General features: G+C 39.8%; 1 protein-coding gene across 1 annotated transcript in view; it reads left to right on the top strand.

Moving 5' to 3' along the window:
- The first annotated feature begins 3694 nt into the window (after positions 1 to 3694).
- SLC6A11 (solute carrier family 6 member 11) overlaps positions 3695 to 12959 on the top strand; it is a 278393-nt gene continuing 269128 nt past the window's right edge. The window contains exon 1 of the mRNA XM_066596493.1: positions 3695 to 3923. Coding sequence (XP_066452590.1) covers positions 3704 to 3923 — 220 coding nt within the window. The 5' untranslated portion in view covers positions 3695 to 3703. The remainder of the gene's footprint in view (positions 3924 to 12959) is intronic.

The raw sequence follows: 12959 nt of genomic DNA, 5'->3' as shown, positions 1-12959 counted from the left end.
AATTTGAGATTGGTGTAATCAAGGAAGAACATCCAGTGAAAGGAAATCCTATGGATGTAAACAACTCATCAATAACAGAGATCAGGGGAGGATGTCAAGAACCATTACGACGAACAGGTGGGGCAGTCAAGGAACTTACAATCAAATACAACACGATGCTCTAGCTAACGTGTCCAAATGTACAATTTGTTGTTCCTTAGGCTGCCTGTCCACGGGCATTGTGGTATCCCGCGGCGGATATTCGCCGCGGGAGCGACAGCCCGGTAGCAGGAGCTGGCAGACGGATCTCCGGCGGTCAGCCTATCTGACAGATAGGCTGACCGCGGAGGACCGCGAAGAATCGCTGCAAATCGCAGCATGCTGCGATTTGCCGACCTCAAGAGGAGAATCGCAATGATTTTTGCTTGTGGACAGGGGGAAGCGCTTTCCATAGCAATGCTATGGAGAGCTTTCACTGAGTTCCACGCGGCCGGATTATCGCCGGAGCGGACAGCGCCTGTTAGGTAATGTATTGTATTTTTTTTTTTATTTAATGCAGAAAGGGCTTATTTTAACGGTAGGGCTTAAATTTCAAACCCCACGAAAATCTTGGCAAAAGAGCACTAAAAACTTGGGCGACCTTTGTAGCGCCACACAATTGCCATATCACTGCGAGAAACTGCAGCGATATCGTACAGAACACAACTGACACCTGTGTTAAAGAGGCCTAAAACTAATATGGCGTAACTACTGAAATCATGATTTCTTATTGCAAAAAAATAGAAAATGATCTTACCATTGCTGCAAAAGATTCGACCATGTTGGATCTTTGGCAAAAAGCACTTTTCACACTGGCAGAACATTTCCACCGGGACGCAGCAGAATGTCCACAGGGCTGACTGCAGATTTTGATGCAGAATTGACTGCTGATTTAAGCCATTTTCATTTTGCATGTAATTCTGCCCAGAGCCATGCGGACTTTGGTGGAGTATTTACCGTGACTTGCGATATGGAATGCACAAAATTCCACCCGTGCAAAAGGATCCTTAGAAACCATTGTGGTCACTTTGACAGTAGTCCTGTAGATGTACAGCAAACATGTGCAGCCCGTTCGTTGATTGCTTTCATGCATAAAAGTGAAACTCACACCCGCAAAACGTGATGAAACGAACCCATTGATTTCAATGGTTTTGTTCTCATGAACATCTTTCTCGCTCACAAATCCTGCATGCGAGAAAAGATAGGATCTGCCCTATCTATCAGCATGCTATGCAGAAAGCTGCAATAGAAGTCTGCAGATTGCGTCCATTTCGGCGCATTTTGCTGTACTTTATTGCGCTGCTGAGACTATTACACATCAGCGCAGTCCTGGAAGTGCCATGTATGAGTAGGCCAGACAGCCTACTTTTAAGCAGGTTAGCTGACTTAGGAAGCTGGTCAAGTAACTCGAGAGGCGGGTCAGCTGACATAGGAGGCCTAGGTGTTTTCGATTAAGCCCACGAAATTGTGCAGTTCACTGCGCGATTTCACTCAGGCGGCAGCCTTCCATGTGCAATTGCGCAGAAAAATAGAGCATGTCGCATTTTTTCCACTGTGCTCGGAATGTACGGGGAATGTGAAGGAACCCATTGAAGTGAATGGGTTTTATATGCTGCGCATTGTGGGCGCAGATCTTGCGGTCACAAATGCGCTTGTGTGAGGCCGCCCTTAATGGCTATTTAAAGCCTAATAAGGTCCAGATGTGTTCTTTTTCCTGCGCTGTGTCACATTTTTCCCCTTGTGTATTTTTGCACCTCCAATAGACTTCTATGGGACTTTTGTTGCCTAAAACGCAGGAAAATAGAGGAGGTCCTACCTTTTTACGTGCACCTGAAATGAGCGGTCGGAACGCGCCATTGAATGAAGCCATTAAAATCAATGGGTCCTATTCTCTGTGTTTAGCATCCATAGCTTTTGCATGCACAAATACCTGCGCAAACATGGTCATGTGAAGAAGTCCTAAAAGGGGTATTCCGGAGATTCAGAGTGAAAGTTATATGCCTCATAAGGCAATTTTGCAATATGACGTTACAATGTTCTTTAAAAAGCTGCAGAGGTATTGCGCTACCTGTGGTCCCCCGTGCTTAGTTCTCCATTGGTATCCAGTGGTTACAACCTGTATGTTTCAATGTTTTTCTGATCGGGCATGCTCAGTGCCTTCACTTCCTGCACTACAAACACAGTTTGTAGAGTTGTGACTGCGGACTCATCAGTAACTGGCAGTGGGGCATTGTGGGAGATGTAGTTTTTTTACTCGTCAGCTGCCATTTTAAAAAACATTGTGGAAATCTGAAGCCAATTAAAAAGCAGCGGGGGCGCAGGTTGGCAAAAAAGTTCAGTCTGATGATTTCAATGGACGTTTGGAATAATAGCAATACGTAGAAACATTAGAGACATTTAGAAACTTTTGCCCAGTCTCTGGAACATATCCCTTTAAGAGAGTGCCATTGAACATATGGACAGATATATGCAACCATATACAATACATGCCAGTTGCATGCCATAATTCTGCCACTAACTGCAATAAAAAATGTATACTTTTTTGCATACAGCTCTAATGACTGTGCTTTCAATATAGTTAGAGTTGAGGAATTCCGACATATACTTGCCATAATGTATTGCAAAGCACACAAAAAGACACACTGTTGAACTCTATGGACCTGTTGGCACATATATTGGAAGATTTTCCAGCCATCCATACACCACAGTGTGGAGCTTGCTTTATTTCTGTCCAATTTTAGTGGATGCCACATACTAAAAATGCCAAATATTCTAAACACATCATATTCTACAAAGCATCTTAGTAGCCAATAATGCACATGCATTATTACACATCCGGCAATAAAGGATAGCATGAGCTGGGTTTAATGAAAGTAGGTTTTGGTTGGTGTTTAACCATCGAGCACCTTAGATGTAATCCCTAGATAAGTGAGCTACTGAGTGAGATGGATAGTCTGCAAGAGGGGGGAGGAAGAGGAGGGGGAGTGAGCAGAGGGAGGCTGCCATCAGATCACTCCTGCGAAGAGAGAACACTTGCAAATTATCCATTTTATGGGTAACAGGAACAGGAACATCATTACTACCATCCACTGTTATCATCACATTTGGGTAAGATTATTTTTATTTCTATTTATTGCAAGGTTTTAACAGTTTCATTGCCTGAGGAGAAGCATTTTCTTCCAAGGATCCCTAGATTTTCAAGATTGTACGAGCAGCTAAGAAAATCTATAAACATAAACAGATTCTCGTAGCTTGGAACACGTACAGAGATAGGAACGCAGGTTGTAAATAATGTCACCTAGTAATTAATAGGGAAAGCATGCACAACATGTCATGGCTATTGTTCTGTAAACTTGTATATCATACATACTGTATTTGGTAACACATTTTCTGTCTCGACTGAAAAGCTTCTGTCGGCAAACTGTAGATTCAAGGGGAAGGCATGCTTTGAATTTTTAATGTAAAATTGCCCTAAAAAAATAAGAAGTAGAAGAATTTTGTAAGTGACTGGTTTATAAGTAGCTGCTAAGATATCTTAATTTGTTAGGAGGGGCTTTTACATTTTCGGAAATGCAAGCTAAAATTTATTCTTTAGATACCCCAAAAATGTCAACATTTTTAGGAAATATTGCTTGGTAACATAATCATAGACTATGTTTTCTTGCCAGCAGGTTGAACAACAATAATGACAGCTGAGAAGACGATTCCTGTAATTAATGGCAAACCTGAGGATGCCCTGGATGCTGAAGCTTCAAGTTCCGACCTGGTACACAGCAATGACAAAAAAGTCAATGAAAGAGGCCAGTGGAACAATAAGGTGGAATTTGTGTTGTCCGTGGCAGGGGAAATTATTGGTCTTGGAAATGTGTGGAGATTTCCCTATCTATGCTACAAGAATGGTGGAGGTAAGATGGAATCATGTTTGGATGTGAATATGTCAAGAGCAAGACATTTGGCTTTCTCTCCATGTGTGATGCTTTACTATGATTTGCCAATTGTTGCAGCACTTGTAATCAAAATGTACTATAATAGCATTCACATTTTTGATAGAAAAACTTATAAAACCTCCTTTTTCTTCAAAGTGGTTTCATCTGTTTACAGTAAGATAAAGGAGGATCTGCAGAAATCGTGTTGCACTGGAAGGGTTTTTTACAGTAACAGAACTTAAGTTGTGAAATTCCTTTTTGAAGAATGACTACATTTTCGTAGTTTTATAGTTTCATATATTAAAATTAAATGGCAAATTAAATATTGAGGTTGAAATGCTTTTTTTTCTTGTATTTATTGAGATTATGATGTATATGTATTTACTTTTTATTGTTTACTATTTATTTTTTGAACTCTTGATGCATCTAATGATGAAACCAATTGGTGCCTTCATTGCTTCTCCTGATCATATCCTCAATGAAAAATGTTTTATACAGAGTAAGTCAAAAGTCCAGAACCAGAAAAGTCCAGAAAAGGTCAAAGAGGTCAACTAAAGTACTAAGGGATCCTTTACAGCAGTAGTCCCCAACCAGTGACTTGGGAGTCACATGTGGCTCATGAGCCTTTACTATGTGGCTTGCCATGGGAGTCCTCAGTTCTGTACTGGCAATTGAGATTACCGCAGACGTATCTTAACCACCAAAGTACACCAGTTCAGATGGCACAATACCAGTATCAAATATCACCCTGAAATATTCATCATCAAATGTTTAAAATGTGACATTTTCTTGTTTTTCCCCAGGTTTAGGTTAGGGCTAGATGGACACTTTGAGTGCGACGCATGTTTCACAACCAAATATTGCACTATGGCCCTGCTACTTTGCATCCTGATATAATTGAATTCGGGTGTGTTGCAAACCGAATGTTGCCACTGCCTGACAATCAGAAAAAATCAACCAGATTTCTATTTCTTTCAATTGTTGGGTTCTGGCAACTTGTGACTGGCTTCACTTACATCTTGGCCACATGATGTCACACCCAAAGATGCAATTTAGCCATAGTCTAAACATTTCTCGCTTCCATTTTTGGGTTGAATGTGGCTCCCGACCATGACTTTAAGTCGAATGTGGCTCACGAGGTAGAAAAGATTGGGGGCCTCTGCTCTAGAGGGGAACATTCTGACCCACCCACATTATAATAAAACCTTTCCAAAAAATTAATTCACAATTAAAATATTATCCTTATTGATTATATACAGTAGCTGTATGTTCAATTGCAACAGTATAGTCTACAATATACTAAAAAGTAGACTTGTACTTGCCTAGTAGAGCTGGAAGGCGATGGATCACATCAACTTTCTATGGTTGGCCCAAGATACTTAAGTCTGGCTCTATCTAGAAATATCAGTAAGATGGTTAATGCTACATCATTACCATTACGTTTTCTGTTCTTTATCTTTATATATTTTTACAATGGGTGAAAGTATGTTTTTCAAAATCTGTTCTTGCATTAACATAAGGGGAATTCCTTTACACATTTGCAAGATTCACACATTTTGACATATGCCATATTTGCTCAAAAATTAATGTTTTTTTTTTCAGTTTTGTGCCACACTTGTGAAAAAAATAGACAATGCTTAGTGTGAAGGGTGTGGCCAGGCAGATTTAGGCTGGGTTCACACAGGGCGGATTCCCGTCGGAAATCTCGTGGTTTGGCCGCTGCAAAAACCGCGAGATTTCCGCCAGGAGAACCGCCGCGGTTTAAGCCACGGCGGCTTTGAAGCGGGCCGGCCGCTTGCTTTCCCGTTGCGGCCGGCGCTCCCATAGAGGAAAGCGCGGCCGTGACATAAATAAACAAAAAAGAAAAGGTAAATAGACATGCTGCTTCTTTTGAAACCGCGGCTGCGGCGGCCACAGCCGCGGTTTCAGCCGGATTTACCGCAGCTGATTAGCCGTACCGTGTGGACGAGGTTTCTGAGAAATCTCATCCACATGGCTGGCTAATCCCAAGATTAGCGGCCGTGGGCAGTTTTGCCGCGGGCGGATCTGCTGCGGCAAAACCGCGCCAAATCCGCCTTGTGTGAACCCAGCCTTACTGTAATTTACACCAGATGCTATCATATACTATAGAGCAAATCATCTCATATCTGGCATAGATTTGCCTTTCTGATGCACAGACTGGGCAAAGGTGCACCATATTTATTAAGAATCATGTGCCTCTTAATAAATTGTGCTTCTTAATCTTATGCACTGCTACTAAAGATTGGTGTAAGATTGCCAGTCTTTAATATATTTCCTCTATACAGTCCAATAATAAAACCCTAGCTGCCTGCAGCCACCACTAGGGGAAGCTTCCAGCATGCTGTTAATTAGATTTCCTATTATTTATGGGCTCGTGCGCACTCTTGTATTATGGCTCAGTTTTGTACTTAGCCATAATAGGGCTTCTGTAGAGGTCCGTGGGGCTTTTATTATACCTCCATATGCCTACGATTTCATATAGAGGTATAGTATACATAGGATTTTCCATCCATATAAGTTCAACCGAAAAACAATTGTTGCATGTTGCATTCGAATCAGCCCAACAATTGCAGTGCAGCAACAGACTTTTAAACCCTCAAAGTTGTGCATGACCCTAGAAAATACATACCAATACTTACAGTATATACAGTGCTAAATACAATTACTTTACAGCACCAAAAGCTGATAGTTTGCGCTGCTCTAAGATCTTCAAAAATGTCTGCCTTCTTGATTCTTGAGTGGAGCAATAAGCCCCATCTACTCCATCTTCAACCCAGTCAATAAATGCTTTCATGAGTTAATTTTTATGAATTTTCTACTCATCCCGCAAACTACAAATCAGATCAGTGCCTTGCAAAACTTGGCAAAGTGATTCAGCCATATCACAGTGATTGGATAACTAATTGTGATGTCTTATGGAAAATTAATTTCTGTTCTGTAGCAATTCTAATGAATTAATGGTTACTTGATTTAACTCATTATATCCACTTGAAGCTCCCTGGGGTATTCTAAACAATCTAAATGTATCTGGCTCTAACTGCTGGTGCTATTACAAAGCTTGTGAAATATTTATGACTTCAAAGTGTTCATGTTAGTACTGCATACTGTAAAATGAAGACTGGTACTATGAAGAAATTCAAAAAGAGAATCTTTGGAGTGAGTTGGGTCACGCAATATCATGAAACAAGCAATGCAGAATTTTTTACAAATCCGAGAAATTTACAGGAAGAGGAAGTTGAGAGTGAGTGGCCACTGAATCAATGGTCACATGTAAAAAAACCACTTTTACGTAGCACCATACTTCAAACCACCAAAACGAACCAAACAATAGTCAGCTTAAAAAATGAGAACTGCGGATTTGATGGTCATTTTCCATCAGTATGATATGGGGGAGAGTTAACTTCTCGGTGCTGCACAAAGAGCACCACTGTGGACTAGGGAGAGCTCTCTTGAAAGCTCTGTGTTTGACAGCAAGGTCTAGTGTGATTGTTGTTGTTACTAGCGGCGTTATATTTGTCAAACATGTCCCTAATAATGGGCATTGCACGCCTGATAGCAAGGGGTTGGGGAGGAAATTAGCTGGATTCTGTGGCTTGATTATATGGGGACTTGAGATTGACACCATTATAAGCAGCACTGTGGCTGACAGATGGCAATTCATGTTATTTACCGATTGCTGTGTTGTAAGGATTTATATACCCCTACTATTATAAATTTTTTTTAATTATTAGAATTTTGTGACCTCTATATGGCCACTGATCTACAGATGTGTTCTTGCTTACCTTTTCTCTTGTCTTCCCATATCTCAAGATGACCAGCTTTTTAAAAAACTTGCCAAACTCTGTCACAAGATCTCTATCTAATATATGTCTATTGTGGCCAACCAGAATTTATCTTGTGAATTGAAGTCTGACAACGGTTCATATAGCATGTCATCATATTGTATTGAATCTAATGACAAAGGGCATAGAGCTATATACATCCTAACTGCACATACCCCATGCAGTTAGGACCTATATGCAGCCGTCCACAGCATGTGTGTCTATGGAGCGGGCTCTGGAAATAAAGCCACTCTATTTGATGACCATGATAACCAAAACCCCCTCTCCACAACAGCTTCAATCAGATATAACTCTGATTGCAGTTGTTAACCCTTTAAATATCACTGTAACTTCTGAGAGGAGTATTTAAATGCCTTCATTGATTGAAATTCAAATGTCCAAAATGGCCCAGTCACGATAAGATTGGTGGGGTGGGGGTGCCATCCATGTCTCATGGCAGCCTGGGGGCTTCTGAAGGTCTCCAGGACAGCTACATATTTCTGTCTATTAAGATGTGCCTGCAGCACATCTTTAACAGGAAGCCTTTTAAAACACAATATAATGCAATACCATAGTATTGTTTTATACTGTATAAGCAATCAAATGATTGGAAGTTCAAATCCGCTATGGAAACTAATTTAAAAAAGTAAAAATAAGTAAAATAAAGCTTTAATAATTATTATTTAAGAATTTAAAAAGTTAAAAAAAAGACCTTTTCCGAGTTCTTGTATCAAAAAGAAAAAAAAAACATTAAAAAAATCTAAGAATTGATATAGTTGCAACCGTAAAGGTCCAATTTATTAAAATATCAAATTATTAATCCTACATGGTTAACTCTATCAGAAAAAAAAACATACAGTGACAGAAATGCACTTTATTTGGTCACTCCGACTGCAAGAAAAAATTGAATAAAAGCAATCTAAAAGTTGTATGTTCCCCAAAATGGTACCAATACAAGCTACAGGGCGTACTGCAAAAAACAAGCCCTCACACAGCTACATTAACGGGGGGAAATGAGGGTCAAAAGATGGTGACTAGAGATGAGCGAGCGTACTCGGAAAAGCACTACTCGCTCGAGTAATTTGCTTTATCCGAGTATCGCTGTGCTCGTCCCTGAAGATTCGGGTGCTGCTGCGGCTGACAGGTGAGTCGCAGCGGGGAGCAGGGAAGAGCGGGCGGGAGAGAGGGAGAGAAAGATCTCCCCTCCGTTCCTCCCCGCTCTCCCCTGCAGCTCCCCGCTCCATGCCGGCACCCGAATCTTCGGGGACGAGCACAGCGATACTCGGATAAAGCAAATTACTCGAGCGAGTAGTGCCTTTCCGAGTACGCTCGCTCATCTCTAATGGTGACATAAAGCAATTTTTTCTTAAAAGGTATTTTTAAGTATTATTATATAAAAAGGAAAGTGTATACATTTGGTAAAACTTTAATCATAGTGACCCATAGAATAAAGACAGCATGTCATTTCTACTGCACCATGAATGTCATACAAATGTCCCCCCCACCCAACCTCTCAAAAAATGGTGCAATTGCAGATAGTTTCTCATTTTCCCCCACTTAGAAATATTTAAGTCTTGAAATACATTATATGGTAATGTAAATGGTACCATTGCAAAATACAACTCACCCTGCAAAAAACAAGCCCTCATGTAGATATGTCACCTTGAGAATAAAAAAGCTTTGGTTTTTTGAAAGTGAAGATACCAGAACTGCAGAATGTGACCTAGACATAGGAGCATCAGAGACCCTTGGTCATGAAAGCGGTGACCTAATTTGAACTAAGGTGAAGACACATCTGTACTTCATGGCTTCTTATGCTTTTTAGAGGAAGGTATACTGTATATTGTACACTATTATATAATGGCAATGCAACAGTTGGAAATCACTAGGACATGTCTGTTTTTGAAGGAACTGACTTTGTGAATTGTGACTGGCTGCCAAGATGTTTTCATGACCGTATACTCAGCTCCCTGCTTCTTTTCCAAATTTTTATACACCGTAGCTTAAACTTACAGTATGCATCAGTTCATTTCCATGCTGCATGATGAAATTTATAATAAGTGACAACCAGAGTGAAGATAATGTCATTGAACGATGAATAAATGGGATAATTCTCGCCTGAAAAGGGGCCATGGAGTGTACCCAATGGCTATGGTGTCTTCAAACAGCTGGTTGACAGTGTTCATGGTTCTTGCCACTGCAGCCAACTGCCAAGACCATGCCATGTAAAACATCCTCAGACCATAACAGAACCTCCCTGTACTTAACTGTTGGCACGACACTCTCAGGCAAAGGGTGTTCCCCAGGCTCATCCACACCCAGGTATGTCCATCTGATTTGAAGATAGAATAGCACACTTTGTCATTGTAAAGCACGTTCATCCAGTTGTCCAATTCTGACACTCCATGCACCATTGTAGATGGGCCAATGCATCTATTTAGAGAGAACTCACCAGACATTTATAGGATGAATGGAGGGAAGTAACACCTGAAGTGTACCAGATGTTAGTATAAAGTATGCCACAGAGAATATCCCATGTCACCAGGGCCAAAGGAAGTTCCACTAAGTATTAACATATGTAAATAAATACTACATTTGATTTTTGCTCCACAATGTCGACCATCATTGAAAAATCTGTTAAAGAAATAGAAATTTTAGAATGATCATTACTCTATTCATTTGGTATGCTCCTCCTTTCCTTGACCTTTTAGTGCTCTGCATTCAATATATACTATGCTCTCCACTTCCTGCCCCTCACTTCTAAGGCTCATTTAACAGTTGGGTTGGACATCAAAGAGGTTGCTTTTTCTGCTAGCCTAGTAGTTATAATCTTCCACCAACTCAGGATCTGTAAGATTTCTGCCTGTCAAACTGAAAATTCTTGTTGTTGGAGATTGTACAATTATAAAGAGCCCTTACCACCAAATGTTGTCTACAGACATCCATACTCAAATCAAAGTACTTTGCACTGTCGTCATCCACAGCTTATTTCTGTATTGATACAGTATATCAGTATACCATTACTTTTGAACAGGGGCGTAGCTGAAGGCTCATGGGCCTGGGTGCAAAAGTTTATCTAGGTGGACTTTTGTGGATATTTGTCTTTCCTAATGAGCTCCGTTGCTTATATTCTTAGCCTGTTTTTTTCTGCAAAAGGCATTGTTATTATTAGAGTGCACATGTATCTTTGTTTTCCATGCTGATAAGATCCAAGTACGACTTCTCTCAAGATAGTGGCAAACTCTTTTGTACAGAATTTTATGTGCATATGTGATGCATAAAATATCCTTCTTTGTACAAAGAAGACTTTTAAAAAGATGTTTGATTTTTGGATGTTTTTGAAACCCGAAGTAGGCTGTACTACATGACCTAAAAATTGGAATTTCTGGCCAAACATTGGTAGACTGGTAGAGTTGTACCCATATTAGCCTATTCAGTTTACATTACTCAAAATGTCTGTAGTGACTGATCTCAGAGACATCTCCCCCCCCCCCCCCCCAGAAATAACAAAAAAAAAACAAAAACAAGACCTTCCTTCTCATGGATTTTGTTACACATCATGGATCTTCCAGAAACTGACATAATTACTTTATCCCTTTACTTTTTGAACCAACCAATGTTTATTACCTCCAGGGAATGTTGTGCAAAGTATTACAAATTGTTAATGGTGAGCAGTGGAAGAAAAGTGGTTACTGGTTTCACTGGTATGTTCGATGTTATTAATATGTCAGATTCACTTAAATTGAGCTATGACCTTTGAGTGATCCAGCAGAAATGAAGATGGAATTGGGAAATTAACAGACATGCTCCACTCCAGTTTAATCAGTGCAGAGAGCCATCATTGATAGAACTTAAAATAATGATATTTTAAAGACATATCCCATATCAGACATACCCCATGTCAAGATTAAAAATTCCTAGCTTTTAAGACCGTACTATGTTTACATAACAAAACAAACAGACTAGGAAATCACATGAAAAAGTACATTTAGTAATACTTCCTTAGCATTACCGGTGTTCTAGTTAAGGCACACAACACAATATGGTCATCACAATCTCTTTTTTTTAAAGGGTAAAAAAGTAACAACCATCTTGAGCACCATTTAGAAGATGCCCTGGGGTTACAAACTATCTTAAGTGATTCAAGAGCAAAGAGTCCAAGCAAGGGGTTCATATACTGTTCTTACTTGGGGACCATTCTACTATCTGCGATATTACATATTCCAGGATGTACCATTATTTCACAGGGCTTAAGTTTGGAATTTGTTAAATTAAGTATTTGCCACTTTGTGAAACCGCCGTCATGGAACCCTAGCAGATTGATGAAAAAGTGCACATTTTACTATGTAGTCTTGTGTGTTTAATTGAGAGAGGTAGCTTTGTGTCACTTGTGTGGATGTAGATGACGTGAGTCATGAAGTTTGTTGCAGATGCTATAGTGATGATGAATGAGTAAGTGTAAGACCGTGGACATAGTGTGTAGTTACATACACATAAAATGAGGATAGAGCTATTTTGATAACAAACCACACCATATCAGGCTTAAATGTATAGATTGGATATGGTTTTTGATATTCCCATTTAAAGGGAACCTGTTGGGACCTTTAAACTCCCTCCAAACCACCACAATTGTTTTATAGTGCATGGGATTATATTTTGAAACTTGTCACTATACCAATTTTGTGCAGTTATCTAAAAGATTATTTGTCACTGTGTATGCAGATTACCCATGAATATTCATGGCGGAGATCCCATGACTAGACAATTTGAGGTTAAATTAGGTAAATCCGGGACTGCTACTTTACGTGCCATTTATTTTACTGTCATTTTAAATGCTTATGCTAATGGATTTGTTGCATTTATTTTTGCAATGTGATGTAGGTAACTATTTATATATGTATTTTACTGTGGAGGAAATGGTGGTTTTCCTTAATAATATGGCAGGTGAAACCTGTATAGCAGTGAGACCTTCGGTCATATGACCTTGCTGTGAAAGTCCTTTAATGGTCATTGCACAGAGACACATTATGTTAATATGATAGCCAATGGGATAACTAGCAAAAATGCAAATAACTTTATTTACTTAAAATGATGTTTTTGTGCTGAAAAATCCTTCCAAAATGATGCCTACAAGAGGTCTCCCTTCCTTCTAATTTGCTTTCCACTGCCTGTT

The sequence above is a fragment of the Eleutherodactylus coqui genome, chromosome 3 (genome assembly GCF_035609145.1).
Source record: "Eleutherodactylus coqui strain aEleCoq1 chromosome 3, aEleCoq1.hap1, whole genome shotgun sequence".
Lineage (NCBI taxonomy): Eukaryota > Metazoa > Chordata > Amphibia > Anura > Eleutherodactylidae > Eleutherodactylus > Eleutherodactylus coqui.
This window is presented reverse-complemented; position numbering and strand designations above follow the sequence as displayed.